At 41.9% G+C, this 12117-nt stretch overlaps 4 protein-coding genes across 4 annotated transcripts; 3 read left to right on the top strand and 1 right to left on the bottom strand.

The window, feature by feature from the left end:
• The first annotated feature begins 3 nt into the window (after positions 1–3).
• On the top strand, positions 4–2753 carry V2V93DRAFT_368082 (major facilitator superfamily domain-containing protein). The gene is made up of 7 exons (XM_066909716.1): positions 4–602; positions 669–975; positions 1053–1311; positions 1382–1509; positions 1562–1574; positions 1639–2170; positions 2253–2753. Exons 1-7 carry the CDS (start codon positions 324–326, stop codon positions 2502–2504), a joined length of 1770 nt encoding a protein of 589 aa, XP_066766703.1. The 5' UTR covers positions 4–323; the 3' UTR covers positions 2505–2753.
• A 3188-nt stretch (positions 2754–5941) lies between these two features.
• V2V93DRAFT_379672 (uncharacterized protein) lies at positions 5942–6990 on the top strand (the record flags this gene model as incomplete). The annotated part of the gene is made up of 2 exons (XM_066912020.1): positions 5942–6787; positions 6850–6990. 2 exons carry the CDS (start codon positions 5942–5944, stop codon positions 6988–6990), a joined length of 987 nt encoding a protein of 328 aa, XP_066766702.1.
• Positions 6991–10216: 3226 nt separating this feature from the next.
• Positions 10217–11086, top strand: V2V93DRAFT_368070 (uncharacterized protein). Its single transcript, XM_066909715.1, has 2 exons — positions 10217–10846; positions 10911–11086. The coding sequence occupies exons 1-2, from the start codon at positions 10246–10248 to the stop codon at positions 10979–10981; spliced, it is 672 nt and encodes a 223-aa protein (XP_066766701.1). The 5' UTR covers positions 10217–10245; the 3' UTR covers positions 10982–11086.
• V2V93DRAFT_368069 (uncharacterized protein) lies at positions 10990–12106 on the bottom strand. Its single transcript, XM_066909714.1, has 4 exons — positions 11803–12106; positions 11676–11746; positions 11435–11615; positions 10990–11366 (listed from the first exon to the last, which is right to left on the bottom strand). Exons 1-4 carry the CDS (start codon positions 12032–12034, stop codon positions 11074–11076), a joined length of 777 nt encoding a protein of 258 aa, XP_066766700.1. The 5' UTR covers positions 12035–12106; the 3' UTR covers positions 10990–11073.
• Positions 12107–12117: the final 11 nt, after the last annotated feature.

The raw sequence follows: 12117 nt of genomic DNA, 5'->3' as shown, positions 1-12117 counted from the left end.
TTCCTCTAGCTTATATTTCCAAAACGATGAAGACACTCTCGAAATTAAAGCCAATTTGAAGAGGGGACAACTACGCACAGACCTTATAATATTTCCTTGCTTAGTCATCTTGGATCGACGCAGTGGCTTTGTCTGGAGAGTGTGGAGCCATCTCCCGTTTGATAAACGATTACAGGGCTGCATTGATCTAATCGATTCTCCATCTATTTTCTTTCTCGCGCTGAATTTTTCCTACATATAGCTTTTCTAGTTTGGATATTTTGTCTTTTTTTTTGGAGGAAACTTTTCTTTATAGGTTTATATAAAAGTAGCGGGAACGCAGTATGTCGTCAACTCCAGCTACACCCGCCAGCGATCCGCTATCGCAGCAAAACGACGCCAGCAGTTTACACAGCGATTCTGGCATTTCTACACCATTGATTGAAAGTACTGCAACTTCTAACAGTTTTGAGGATGAAATTTTACGTGCTCGATCTATGGAAAGCGAGACCTTTGCCGAAAATTTTGGGATGCCTACGAGGTCATTAAAATACATCTTTTTGCTTACGCTTGCTATCGGTGGATTGCAGTTGAGTTGGTCTACCGAGTTCTCGAATGGAACGGTAAGGAGCATTTTCAAGTATTATTATTTTATACTAGGGTGCTAAATCAGGGTCTTGTTGATTTAGCCGTTTCTGTTATCTCTTGGAATGTCAAAAACAGTTATGAGTCTAGTATGGATCGCGGGGCCGCTCTCTGGCGTACTAGTCCAACCGATTGTCGGCATGCTTAGTGATTCAAGTAAATCGCGATTTGGCAAACGACGGCCGTTTATGGTCGGAGGCACGATATTCACAATCCTGAGTTTGTTCTTACTTAGTTGGTCTATTGATATTGTTAAGGGATTATTTGGATGGGCTGTGGATAATTTACTGGTCTTGACGCAAGTTTTTGCCGTATTGATGGTTTACATGCTTGATTTTTCGATAGGAACAGGTAAGCCCTTTTTTTTTATTCGTTCAGTCAAAATCAATCAATTTTCGCTACTGACTGTCGAAATTTTTGCCCACAAGTCCAAGCAAGTTCTCGCGCAATCATAGTCGACAACGCCCCAATTCACCAGCAGCAAACTGCAAACGCATTCGCAGCAGTATTGACCGGCGGCGGCAACATATTAGGATTTATTTTGGGTGTGATCGAACTGCCTAAATGGTTCCCTTTTTTGGGAAAGTCGCAATTTCAAGTATTGGCCTTTTTCGCTAGTTTGGCGTTAATTATTTCGGTGGGATTAGCGTGCAAGTATATTCGCGAGCGAAATCCGAATCTAGACACGTACGGGCTTATTTCTGATTACATATTTATTCGACAAGTAGGGATTTGGACTAATTATAAGGTGAGATAGACATATGATCGAGCACGAGACGCATCGATATTCGATTCCTGAATTCTACTCTAAAGTAAAACGAGGAATCAGCCGCTTGAGTCCTCAGGTGCGACTTATTTGCGATACGGAATTCTTTGCATGGATCGGTATGTAAAAATTATACGGGTACAATGATGTCTGGCTAACTGTCTGGCTTAGGCTACTTTCCAATGTAAGCGATTTGTTGTTTATTAGGAGGTGAGAATAATGATGAGAGACTAAATAGATCAAACCAGGTTATTCTACACGACGACGTACGTAGGCGAAATGTACTATCGCGAAGTAATGGATAGGCGCGAAGCCGAGTCGTTACCGCCACTTTCAGACGAAGAAATTGATAGACTTTGGGAGGCGGCAACGCGGTATGCGAGTATTTCGCTTCTACTGTACTCGATAACATCGCTTGTCGCGAACCTGGTTTTACCGCTTGTCGTTGCGCCGTCGTATGATCATCCTGATCAACCAGCAAAACCGTCAAGGTTTAGAATCAAATGGCTGACGCTACCTCGTTCGTGGATGTTATCGCATATTGTGTTTGCGCTGGCAATGTTCTCGACGTTTTTTATTAGAACGGGTGCTCAGGCGACGGTGATGATCACGGTTCTGGGAATACCGTGGGCGCATGCGTTGTGGGCACCGTTTGCACTTATTGCCGAGGATGTTGCACGAGTCAAGGCGAAACTAAGGCATCCATCTATGCTGTACAAGTATGAGCACGAGGCGGGTATTATTATGGGTGTGCATAATGTCTTTGTGTCGTTACCGCAGGTATGTACATACTGCTAAGAAAGAAGAGAAAAAAAGAACCCGGGATTTGCTGACACGAAATTATGATTGCGCTGTGTTGTAGGTACTAAGTTCGCTAGGATCAAGTCTACTGTTCAAATTACTCGCCAAGCCCGGACGCGGCGAGGCGGACGATAAAAGTATTGTGTGGATTTTCAGATTGAGTGGTATTGGTGCGCTTGTAGCTGCCTATCTCAGTACGAAGATTAAGACGCCCGAGCAGATTAAATTTGAGGATATATTTGAAGAGGAGGAAATGGATGGTGAAGAGAACGCGGAGAGTAGTGATACTGTTGTCGATCGACAGCATGCGTGACAGGAGAAAGAGCGAGAGAGGAGAGAAGTTAGAATCGCAGAGTTTCGTGGGGAGAATAAGAAAAAGATGAAATCTGAGCGTAAAACCGTCAATTTTTGTTTTGTGGTCTTGAGCTTGTGAAGTGGAGTAAGGAAAAGATATATGTCTTGCCTTATAGGGCGGCGACAGTGGTTTTACCGAACTGATTTGTTTTCATTTATAGCGTCTCAGAATCTGAATTTATCTAAATTTCTACTAATTTCATTTAAACACGAACGAGCTTTCAAAATACACATTCGTTTTTATTGAGCGGAAATTGCAAAAATGCGGTAGAGAACGAGTGAAAACGCTATCAAATAATCAGAAATGACAGAACATTAGGTTCAGAGAGGGATTGCGGAAAGCAGTTTAGTGCTGTTTTAGCTTTTGTTTAAATCTTTTTTGTTTTCGTGTACTTTCTCGCTTGGTCCGTCCAGTTACGGACAAGCCCCCTGCGCACAAACACAAACGAAAGATGTTTTGCAAACTCTTTTCTGATAATTTATCTTGATACAGCAATAAAAAGGGCTTCGTAGATTGCGAGAGTTTGGAAGAAGAAAACAGAGCGAACGAAAAGAAATGAATGTAAAGCTACTAAGCGTCTACAAGGAGAGACAAAGTCAAAGGAGAGACGAAGCCAAAGAAGTAGAAAGATTGAAGAAAAAATGAGAAAATGAAGAGGAGGTCCAAGCGAGCGTCGACGATTTACAATTGTGAGACTGCGACTGTGTTTATAAACAAAACGACCAACTTAATTCGGCAAGGTTTAAAGAAGATGAGAACAGAAATGGTCGTAATTTTTTTTTACTCTTGGAAGCTTGTCGCGAGTTGTATACGATATGCGGTGCTCGGCTGTGAGAACCGAGAAGCTTGTGTAGCAGTGCGTAAAGATAAACATTCTAGAACAGAGAAATGGGAATGGACCGGATATTGAAGAGATTCCTCAGTAGGTGAACTGCTACGAGCGGCCGCGCAAGCGAATTAGAAGCCAGCCAAACTTCCTTATTATTTTGCTAGGCGCTCGTTATTGCTATAAACCTGCCTCGACTTGCAAGATAGAATGTAGTGTGTTATGATCGACCAGCCGGATTCTGATTTGCCACACCGAGGTCATGATAAATAAGTTTTGCTTCTGTATTTGCTTTTGCTTTTGCGCTAATTAGATGCGGCGACGGCCCGCAAGATGACGCACAGTTCGCGTGACAGCCAGGCTTGAGCCAGAGTCCTCGAGTGGGCGAGTAAGCTTCTTATCTTTGTTTATATTTCGTATTATTTACTGTTTTCTTTTACTATTGTCATTATTTTCATTACTTATTTTTTATACCCCAGAAAGCTTAATAGCTACTCTGAAAATATTAGCAAAAAAATAAAAAGAAAATAGCCAAGCCAGTAGAGAATTGGATGCGTGTATCGAAACCAAACCTCGGGATATTGCTAAATCCGAGCGAAGGTTTTTGACATCATTCTTTGCGATTGCTTCTCCGGGGCTAGAGTACCTTAAATAGTCGTTTTTGGTCTCGAATCTTTTTACTACTTCTTCTCCTCTTCTGTTGACTCTTTCTCGTGCTGCTTCGCTGTCCAGCCGCGGTCACACCTTCCATAACGCAGAGGGCTGTAAGTCACGCGGCGTGTGCGTCTGTTCTCGACACATTCCTTCTGCGCACTCTAGCTCTCTGCGCTTGTCATTCGGCTTCTGCCTGCACCGCTGTTGGGTGTCGTAGTAGGGGTTCTGCAGCCGCGAGCAATCTGTCCTCGCGTGCTTAGAGTGGTTGCGAGAAATCGGAGGGTATGCTACTGCTTCTCGTATTCACCCACGAGCATCAATGAGCCGACTCTGACGGTAGGCTTGCAAAAGGCAAAACAGAGGGAAAAGGTAAAACAGAGGGAAAAGGTTGAGAAGCGATGGAATCTTCTTCCAAACAGAGTTTTTGCCGTAGAACCATGTTGTTAAATAAGGTTCGTTTAGTGCGGTGTCAGATTTAGATTAATAAGGTACATCTTGCTCTGTCTTCATCGCGGCCTCTCATTTGTCACTGGTCCCAATACTATCTCGCTAGCTTTTTGGACACTTCTCATTGATGCGAACTTGATAGTTTTCTTCTTGCAATCTGTTGCCCTTGCCGCCACGTGCGTTTGCAAATGTCCTTCCTAAGATACTGTTTACTCTCTATCTCGTCAATCGCCTGCCGAGTCGGGCCAATGTACCCATTCCAAACTCTCCTCTCTCCACCATCTTCGTCTCACTAAATTCACTACATGCACAGTAAGTCAGGAGCTGCAGCTTATCTACCCGTCCAGCCGCAGCAGGCACTGTAGCACTGTTCTGCCTTCTCTTTTCGGTGGCTCCGGTAACAGGGTACCCAGACGTCAATATCGTGCTTGTCGATATTAGCGCAATCCGCATCCCCGGTTCGTAGATTGGCTTTTTTTTATAAATTCCATACTTGTTTTAGTCTCTTTTAGACTTTCTATTTAACCTTTTGGGTGCCATCGCCTTTCCCCTCGCTCGCTCTCTGCCCGGCTCTTTTCTCTCACATTTTCTTTCTCTTTGCTGTGTTGTGATTCGTCTGGTTTATTTGCATCTTTTTGTCCTCTCTTTGTTTTGCAAATTTGCAAAAGGCATTAATTGTGTTTGGTAGCTGATAAACAACTCTGCCTTCATTGGTCTATAGTCATTGTCACTGGAGGCAGAATCAGTTCATCCACACCAGAGCTTATCATTTGGTATCGTTCAAAATTAATCGTCTCCGAATCACACTCTTCTACCCTTTGAACAACCCCGACTTTGGCGGTTGAAAGAATCTTTGCGGAAAAATATCTACAGTGAGTTCACCCTTATTGAGAATTCCATGGTCACTGTGTTCAGTGCATTATCTTTGCGAGCCAGATCAAGTGTTATTTGCTCTAATACTTAAACTTCTGTTTAGATACTCTGCCTATTTCTAGACGATCGCATTGAACCGCTCGTTCTCGTCAACTACAGGCTGCCTCGAGGTGTCGTTTACCTTGGATACTCCGCGCTTATCTACTTCACCTTCACAGCCTCGGTATATCTTTTTCATTCGTCACTACTGTGATTCGATTAGTGGATTTTGGCATATGGAGAACTAAGAAATCGAGTTACACTATTTTTTTTCTGGGGGCTCAGCTACATTATATTCATTGATCTGTCTGGCCGCCAGTGGGTTTGCGAGTGTAGTATATGCGGATCGGAATTAACGTAAGTATATATGCTATATCTGTTGTCGTTTCACTTTTCTTTTCCAAGAATTGTCCTGATTTCTATCGAGACTTTTTTTTGTTAAGAGAGAATAGAGAATAAAATATCTAACCGTCTAGCATTTATGAGAAACAGTTACAACCTTGAATTCAATTATATACACCTCGAGCCTCTTTCTCAATCATAAAAACTCCTTTCCATGAATATAGATCAGATTCTAAATGAGTCTAGCCGACAAGATCGCAACGTTGCCGCGACTTCACGGCCGGCTCGAAATGCGCAGCCTTCAACTACGCCAAAGACGGCGGAAGATGCAAAGACGGTACCGCGCGACGCAGCGGAACAACTGATATTGGAGGCGGTTGACAAAAAGGATTATTTTAAAACTAAGACTGCTGATCCGTCGCCGGAACCATCGCTCGCGCAGCCGATTACTCGAAGGTCGGCGTCTGCAGATGATTATATGTACGCTTCAGCATCACAGCAGCACGCGGCATATATACAGCGATCACCAAGACTGCATTATTCAAGTCAACTTCATCCATCACAGTTTTTCCAATCTCAATACGGTCCTCCACAGTATCTTGCTCAACCTAATTTTTTACCTCAACAATCACAATCACAATCACAACCGCATCCGCATCCGCATCCGCTGCCGCCGCCGCCGCCGCAAACATGGCCAGAGCAGCCTCAGCAGCATTGGCAGCAGCACGTAGGTCAAGTCAATAATGTGGTTCCGTCACCTGTGTATGGCGGCTATGATGGCTGGCCTCGACAATACGTCGAACAGCGACCGCAGTGGCCTGCAACTGCTCCTGTGCCACCACCACCACATCCCCTTCCTCCCTCAGTAGACACGACACAGGGGCTTGCGTACCAGGGAATGGCTAGATATGCGTACGAAGGAGCACAGATGTCTACGCCAGAAGGTGGTGAGGGCGATATGCCAGATGATTCACGGTCTATTGCGTCTGGATCTGGCGCACGACAAAAGAGACGAAAGGCACCAAATTCAACATGGACAACCGAAGAAGATAGGCAACTGGTAGGTTTTCTTGATTTCGTATAGCTTTTGAAATTATAAAATGACTGAATGTAATGGTATAGGTTGATATGGTTCTTCGGACGTTGCCGAGGCAAGATTATGGCGAGTACGCACAGATTCTAAATAAACGTGACGGACAGACGGTGCGATACCGATGGAAAGTTTTAGTACGACGAGCAAAAGGCGAGATTGAAGACACATAGAAAGAAGATCTCCCTGTTTTATAATATAGGTTTTAGAAGAGTGAAAGTTTATTTTTTTTTTTCAATTTTTTTTCCTGATCGAAGAGATTGGAAAGAGAAGTTTTTTTATTGGTTTCTGTAATTTTATGCTGTTAAGTTTGGCGTTGAGTCTGAGGCATTTGCTATTATTTTCATTACTTCTGTAAATGTTTAATATCTAATTTATTTCAAGTGTTCATACAGTAATCAGAAATTATTAAGAAGAAAAAAAAGACAGGGAGTTAGACAGAGCGCCCATGACAATGATAGTAGTCATACAACTAGTTAGATGTAGCATCCGCTATTGATTACTTTAACGGAAGTAAAGCGAACACAACAAAGTTGAATTTGGTAGCCTGATTGAGGATAGCGTTAAAGTATTTTTGAGAATAAGCGACTTAAGAGACTAGCACTGTTTCTTTTTTAGTAGGCGACGAGGAAAAATCTGCGAAAGACGAGAGCAGAAATGGACATTTAAAATAAGTGAATAGCGAGCTGAGCGAGTTTGAGGACTTTTTTTAAATGAGGATTGCCTCATTTGATTTATGCTATTCAAATTAAAGCAAGAAAGTATACCATGCTCCGTAACAACGTTGACTTGCTCTACCGATGACAAGAATCTAATGCCGACCCTCGTTCTTTCCTGCGTATTCGGTGCAGACTACTGGCCGTGCGCAAACGCCGGGGAGGATTCGCAAACGTCGCTGCTGCAGGAAGTGAAATTTAATTCAATACGGTAAAAACGTGGAAGTACCAGGACTGCTGTGACTGGGAAATGACGATCATCTACACTGTAGATGATATCTATACTCTCAATATATAGTTGAACATTATTCACGAAGAGCAGTGGACGACGGATGATTGAAAGAGCTCAGACCTTACTTTGCCCCGAGCAGACTCTGCTCGCGTGCAGCTGCGGCAAGTCGTTTCCTCTTTCACAGGATGTCTGATAGCCTTTACAGATTAGTGTAAACTCTAGATATTACGTCGGTCATTAGCTATATCAGCATTTCTAAATAACATAAATTAGCTGGCTATTTTGCGCTTCTACTACCCTTTTGTTTGATCTTGTTTCTTGTCATCTTCTTACTGCTAGAGAGATATCGAATGCCACTGTTGAAACGACAAAGTACCAATGGCCATATTCCAATTTTCATTTAGGACTCCTGCTCTCGTCTCTCACGGACAACAAACTTGAAGTATATTCAACAAGCATCAACGCTATTCGCTATTCTTTGCAGAGATTTATATTATGCACTATCTTTTAGTTAGAAGCGCTGCGTAGTTAGTGGCTGTGGTGCAAGCAGTATATTGATTTTCCTCAGGAAACTCTGTGGGTACCTTACAAGCGCAGTACATAAAGTTTCTCGGTTACAGTAACTTCCGAAGAAAAAAAACAAATCTTGTATTCTAAACTAAATGTGGAGTTTATCCTTTTCTTCACGGTCTTTTTATGTAGAATCATGACACTTACAAAGTTAAGCCAGTAATTGTCTAGTTAAATTCAATACTGCGTGTACTGTCCTAGATTCTGCTCGGCCGAATGCGAGGACACATTTGAGAGAGTCTGTAGTTTTTATAACGTTATAAACTTTATTTTTATTTCTGCAAGGGAAAAAACTGTATTTCTCTCCGCTTGGCTGGTTCCCAACAAACACAGTCAGACTCTGAGACATGACGCTGATATCTGTTAATCAGAACAACTAAATCTAGCGTATAAGCAAAAGAAATCTCTTAGCAAGACTGATCACATTTATATAGAGCACTACTGCATGTGTTGATCGATTAATCTCTACTAGCTACCTGTATTTATTGGCACTTATAAAACTCAGTAATTCGGACTATATACAGTAATTAATTTCTGACCTGTATAAGCAAATCTCCTTTCTATTAAGTGCTACAGATACACTAGTCTCTAATTGCACGAACATTAAGATAAACAACAGATGGTGACTATAGGTTGAGCAGGCACTATTTAGCGATATATTCTGACATTTGTCTGAATCAGAAAAATAAAACACGAGCAACAAGCCCACCTTTGCCAAGCAAACTTTAGTATATTCCGATTTTTTTCCAGGGGTGGGAACCGTTATAATCTGAGCAAGAAGATCATTATTTGAACAATATTAAAGTCTCTGAGAATTATCAGACTTATATTTTCTTATTAATCCTTTTGATATCCATCATTATGGAATGTTTCATCCCTTGTTCAAATCCGGCTCTAGTCATAAACTGTCGATTCAAAGCATCTAACTTACGTTTCTGGACTGAATTACAAGCAACAAACTCCATCTATCGAGAATGCACATTTCGCAATTTCACTAGCATTCACTAGTTTGCAGAGAAGCAGAGATTTCCAGTCCTTGAAAACAAGCAGCAGACTTTTTGTAGTATCAAGTACAGTGTATATGATGAACTAAAAACTAACCCAGCTAAGTACCACAGGCAGATTAACAACACCTGCCACAACCGACCGCAGACTATACAGATCCACCTCAACAAGATAATATTACAAAAGTAACGACCCAGTATCTTGTCGAATATTGTCGAATACGTCGATAAGCAGTCAGCAAGATATCACCAGAGTCAGGTATTATGAAGCATTTCAAAAGCATAATCGGGTATGAAGCGCTCTCGAAGACGCGGAGATGCTGGTCAGGAAAGGAACAGAGACTGGGATCATCGAAAGCAAAATCAAAAAATTACAAACAACAATTGTAGTTATTCTCGGATACATCAATCCCGCCAAATTATCGCGAATCATCTGACCTCATCCTCACCTTAGTCTGCGACCAAGCGATCTTTACTCTATCAACGCAGTCTGGCAGTTGGTGTCAACAATTATCAGTTCATTAGTAGACCTATGAGTAAACGTAGAAATCGCGTCGCTGGTCATCTTAGAAAATGAGAATTGATTCAAGCGCGAAACACGGTGTGACTACAGACCCACAGATCGATTCAGATGGGGTGGACACGAGCAATCACATGTAAAGGATCAATCATTTCTGGATCCTGAGTTTTCCCAGTCAAGGCTTCTTGATAAAGATAAAGACAAGGTGGATTAGCATCATCGACATTCTATGCGTGTTCTTGGCCTTCGCTTCCTGTTTCAGTATCTCGCAATGTCTGCTCGCAATTTATATTGTACCTGGTACAAAGACCTCAACCATGTGTAATATCGTTCTCCAACTCTACAGATTCTTCAATAAATTTATCAAAAGGACAAGCGACACAAACATGTCTTTCCCTTTTGATTCGGACAGCTCGCGTAATGAGCAAGGGGTGCAGCTAAGTGAATCAGATCTGGTCGATCTTTTAGCCAATTTTGTCGATGGGCAGCCGTCGAGCACGACTACACCGACTCATGATGAGGATAGTGATGTACAGCAGCTTTTAAAAGTCATGCAGCAAGCTAGAGAAGCTCACAGCGAGCCGGTCCATTCTGCCAATAACAGTTTATATGATGAAGCGAAACAAACCACTGAAGATGATGAGGATGATGAAATTCGAAAAGAGGCACGGGAATCATATCCAGATTCTCTGATTGATTTCTCAGATTCACCATCAAGTTACGACGATTATCCAGAAGACCCATTTGAGAAATTTCACTCTAGTATAACACAATTCTACACAATTGCTCAAACAATGGATTTGCGCGCCGAACAGACTTATATGCGTTCCGTCGCGAATACAAACGGTTCGTGGCTTGCAATCGCATGGATTACAATAAAAGATCAAGCCTTGTATCCTGCCGTGCAAGGGTGTGGTATGCGACTCTTTCGGTTGCTTCTGGGTCCGTGGTTGGCTAGAGTTGGTAAAAGCGGTAACCGTGCTGGAGGTGAGTTTTAATCTTTGGTTTTAGAATATGTTCTACTTTCCTGTTAACATCTATTGCTATGTAGCTACACTACGGAGGTCGTTTAATAGCGCCTACAAGCTTCTGATGTTTAACTTGACTGGAAATAGAGTATGAATGACGTTGTGAAGTTTTCTATTGTATATTATTCGGATTGGCGCTGGTGATTAAATTCCTACTATATTTACAAATCTGTATATAAAATCATTTTACAAACGCGAGTGATCTTCATTCCACTTTACGCAATCTTCAAACTTGACCAACGTTCCCCCAAAAATATCCAAGGCGCTACCATACGTCAAATCTACTTTTCCACCACTTAGCCGATTGACTAGTTCCAGATCTGTAATACTTTTCGCTCCTCCAGCGTAGGTTACGGGAATTGGTGACCATTGACTTAATGCGATTACCAGATCTTTGTCGATGCCGCGGCATAGGCCTTCGACATCTGCTGCATGAACAAGAAATTCTGAACAATATTGTGCCAAGTACTCTAGTGTATCTGCAACAAAATAATAATAAAAAAAGTCAGTTAAACTCTTTACATATTACTCTCTGTACTCTACTTACTTTTGTCAAGTTTCGTTTCGGTTAATGTTTGCCATTTATTCATAGCGACAACCCATTCATTATTTCGCTTTCGACAGCTTAAATCGATAACCAGTCGCTCTTTACCCACTTTTGCTGTCAGTTCTTCTAATCTCTTGACGTCAAGTTTGGCACCGGGAAACAAATATGATGTAACAATCACCTTTTTTTTTTCATTGCATTAGCAATCGACTCTGAAAAGTTCTAGCGAGAAAAAACCAACCTTATCTGCTCCTTTATCTAGCCATTCCTGAGCATTATCAATTGTTATACCTCCACCAATCTGCAATCCACCTACACAATTATATCAGCAATTCATCTTTACCAAATAATCTCGCAATATAACTCACCATTCCAAGCAGCTAAAGCCTCAGCTGCAGCGTCATCGCATCCACCTCCCAGCTTTATTACATGCGTGCCAAACACTTTATTTTCTCTATACAGTTTTCCAAAGTATCCTGCAGGCAAAGTAGCCACGAAATTTGTCCTTAGGTTGGTTTCATCCGTTTCGGAGAGTGTACCGCCGACAATTTGTTTAACTTGCCCGGCATGAATATCGATACATCCACGAAATCTTGTCATTTTCCATTCATCTGTAGAGTTTTAAAAAAAGAGGGGGAGATTGAATGACATACAACCACTCAGAAGTCTACTAAAATGAAAAG

This window comes from Kockiozyma suomiensis (assembly GCF_038497685.1).
Source record: "Kockiozyma suomiensis strain NRRL Y-17356 unplaced genomic scaffold V2V93scaffold_5, whole genome shotgun sequence".
In the NCBI taxonomy this organism is placed as follows: domain Eukaryota; kingdom Fungi; phylum Ascomycota; class Lipomycetes; order Lipomycetales; family Lipomycetaceae; genus Kockiozyma; species Kockiozyma suomiensis.
The sequence above is the reverse complement of the archived record's forward strand: the minus strand, read 5'-3'. Positions and strand labels throughout refer to the sequence as shown.